This window comes from Amphibalanus amphitrite, unplaced genomic scaffold (genome assembly GCF_019059575.1).
Source record: "Amphibalanus amphitrite isolate SeventyFive unplaced genomic scaffold, NRLGWU_Aamphi_draft 000515F_arrow, whole genome shotgun sequence".
Lineage (NCBI taxonomy): Eukaryota > Metazoa > Arthropoda > Thecostraca > Balanomorpha > Balanidae > Amphibalanus > Amphibalanus amphitrite.
The window spans coordinates 478,352-481,797 of record NW_024882009.1 but is presented as its reverse complement, the minus strand read 5'-3'; the positions used below and the strand labels follow the sequence as shown (position 1 = coordinate 481,797).

Below are 3,446 nucleotides of genomic sequence, written 5' to 3'. Positions count from 1 at the left end.
TACCCGCATGAATAGCTGAAAACTTTCCGGATTATTCAGCAATTACAAGACGCATTTACTTGAATATATTGACACTAGAAGTGAAACTGGGCAAGATATTGCGCGACTCTACCAAGTTGGAACCGTCCCGTTTTCCAACACGTACTTTCGAACAACATATTTTGAACTTAAAACTGGCTCAGTGAGGTAATCGGAATCAAATGACAAAATGGGATTCGCGAAAGAAAACTTATTGCGGATACCGACCATGGTCAAGATCGGACAAGTAGTGAGTAGAGTCCAGTCATGAGTCAACATCCAAGCCGGCTGCCATCTCGAATTTACCCTTTCTCATTATAGACTCACTGAATTTGTCTTAATGTTCATTGTGTTGCTATGGCAAAAGGCCAGCTGTTTGTTTTTGTTTAATTAGTCTTATGTGTAAAAGAAAACATAAACACGTTATCATACAGTGTCAACTAAAATCGAGATATTAAATTGTTATTGAAAGCATTTTCAATGGAAAATGATACGTTGGATGAGATACAAGAGTGACAAACATCAGAAAGCTAGAAAAATGATGGATGACTGGAAAGATGTTCTCCAGCTCTCATTTAGTGTTTTTGTCCTTAAATTCATACTTGTTACAATTTTCTATCTCCCTCTCTCTCTCTCTCTCTCTCTCTCTCTCTCTCTCTCTCTCTCTCTCTCTCTCTCTCTCGCTCTCTCTTTCTCAGGTGCTTCTTTTCATCACCATCGGCGTCGCTCAAGGCGGCCACTCCCATCCCGGCTTTGGCGGTGCCGTGAATGCCTACATAAATGATTCAACCATTGAAGATCAAGCTGTTCACTGCATTGAAGACAAGCACTCGTACTTTTTCGGTGCCGGCATCTGCATGTGCTACCTGCTCAATTGCTGCGTGCTGGTTATTTGCTACCTCCTCGGCGATACCAAGACTCAGTTCTCCAAATTCGTACGTTTTTTGATGGGAATAGTCCAAGTTTTCAAATCGAAGGAGATTTACATACCCAGGGCATGTGCTAGTTTGGGTAGCTTTTGTTAACTTTATCATTTTTGGAGAGCTTCATGATCACATCGTTGTACGTGACAACAAAATGCAAATATCGACCCCCCCCCCCCCTCCTAATAAACAAAAATCACAAACAAGTAGCAAAATGTTTACATGTCACTTCCCTTTCCCAAAGGCACTTAAGATTGATCTTCGAGACTGGTTGTCAGTGTCACTCTAGGCTAGAGTTCATAGTCGGGAGATGTCCCCTTGTTAAACTCGAGTTTGATTTTCCAGGAGCTGGGGATGTCCGTCATTGGCAGCGCGTTGTTCCTGGCCCTGGCTATGAAGCTGTTCGTGAGCAGCAGTGGCGACAGCACCGCCGGAGGAGAGGACGACACGGCCAAACTCATCACCGAAGGATGCTGCTGCGTGGGCGTCGCCGTGCTTCAAATTGTCGACGCCATATTTATACATATTCGCATTAAAGACAACCCCACCGATTGACACCATAGGAGAGACGAAAGCATGTGATATTTTGCCGCTAAAGAGCAGTGTCTGTTTTGCTATTTAGGAGTGTTTAAAATGCGTCTTGACGTTTCATTGCCTTTGTGAAAACTGCTGAGATAGGAACTGAAAAATAAACCGCTTCATAATGTGTTAGTTTTTCATGTGCAGGCTAGTCATAAATAGCGTGCAGTGTCAGATTTAACTTTAATTAGCAAGCGTATATTTTATTAGGAAACTTGGCTCTCAGTCTCATTTAAGAACACTGTGTATTTAAGTGTAGACTATCTCGATGAATTATGCTAACAACTGAAAACTCTAAGTATTACTGCAAATATTTTAACTAGAAGCTACCCAGGCGTAACTTCAACTTCCACCTCTATGTCAGGCTGTATCGGATATTACCTCTAGCTACAATCTGCTGCCAGTTTCGCTAGTCACTTGTATCGGACGACAGAGCTCTATACACTCTAAGCAAATACCGACGTCATCCATCAAACCTTGTCTACAACCACAGCTACTTGGTCAGTGATATATGTATTATTGGTTCCGGTTGTTATCTTGAGCTCCACCCTTCACTGAGTGCGTCTATCAGTGTATCGTGAGCAAACTACACAATCTTGGGTAGAACTAGACAGGATTCGCTTTGTATCTATCTCCCCTATCTGAATATTTATTTCCATCTGTCAACGTTCGGGTGTAAGATGCGCCCGTCCCCATAAGTTGTACTGATCTCAGGCAGCTTTTGCCAAATTGTCAGGGAACTCAGATTTGTTTTTCAATAGAAAAACACAATTCTTAAGAATAGTGTTTTAACTATTGACAACAAACCTTCGGTTCCTTTTCAGTGCTGAAGGGATTCAGACTGACAGAGTCCATACTTTTTTACCTGGGATTTAGCATGATATATTCCGGCAACCGGGCAGGGGATTAAAAAAGAAGTTAACATATTGTACTTCTTCAGGAGATTAAAAACGCTGAATCTCAAATGAACATGATAACGCTAAGTGGGCATAAACTCGAGAATCTTGTGATGGACAAAGAACGTCTCGTAACAACATATGTCCATCAGACATTTAGGTAAATTCGAGCTTTAAAAAAACCTTTTGATAAGTGCATTTCGATAAGAAATTGATCTGGGATTTCATTCAATGCTCATTGATCCGAAATTCATTGTGATCATATATTTATCATCCAACTTATCCATGTTATCGCGTGATGCTTAGAGATGAGAGGCGACCATGATTTTATCGTCAAGAAATTAATTGAGCTTACGGATTCCGACATGATTTAGACCGAGATCAAATAAGATTTCGTCTTCTTAAGTAGCTTTTGCTGCAAGTTGCAATAGTTCTGTCTTAGAGATTCAGTGTGATCACTGTTTGTAGATCGCAACTGTATGGTTATTGACAGAAATCAATCGGGGCTCCATTAGGAGTTTATCAAATAATGAACATATGAACTTACTTTATAAGACTGCTCGCATCTGACGGAAGAGCCGCATCGTGTCTGATATACTGCTAAAGACGGAATCATATTCCATCATATTCGCCCATCGTCAGCGTGATAATGCACACGAGTACTGGTAAATACCGTTACAGATCTGTCGTATCTTATCGAGGCTTTGATCTTAGAGCCAGCTGATGACATCATCCGCTGGGAGTGACATTTTGATTAAGCTGAAGGAGCTAAGGCGGTCAAAATTAAGCCGTGTGGCGATCATGAGGACAATTTGATACGACCTACTTCAAATAACGATATGGCTGCAGAAGAAGACAGAAGATATGTAAAATGTAAATACATTTTAAAACTACGATTTAACCAGCTTTGCGGTGAAATTCATTTATAAATAATTTACCTTCATATTTGTAGAAGTTAGATTTTGACTCCTTATTTGGCCGCTTGAAGCAGAAAGAGCACATTCTCAACCAAACACTGGTGATGGTTATC

The 3,446-nt window shown here is 40.8% G+C and overlaps 1 protein-coding gene across 1 annotated transcript; it reads left to right on the top strand.

The window, feature by feature from the left end:
• Positions 1 to 7: 7 nt before the first annotated feature.
• LOC122393084 lies at positions 8 to 1,992 on the top strand. The gene is made up of 3 exons (XM_043388710.1): positions 8 to 268; positions 717 to 953; positions 1,287 to 1,992. Exons 1-3 carry the CDS (start codon positions 209 to 211, stop codon positions 1,494 to 1,496), a joined length of 507 nt encoding a protein of 168 aa, XP_043244645.1. The 5' UTR covers positions 8 to 208; the 3' UTR covers positions 1,497 to 1,992.
• The last annotated feature ends 1,454 nt before the right edge of the window (positions 1,993 to 3,446 follow it).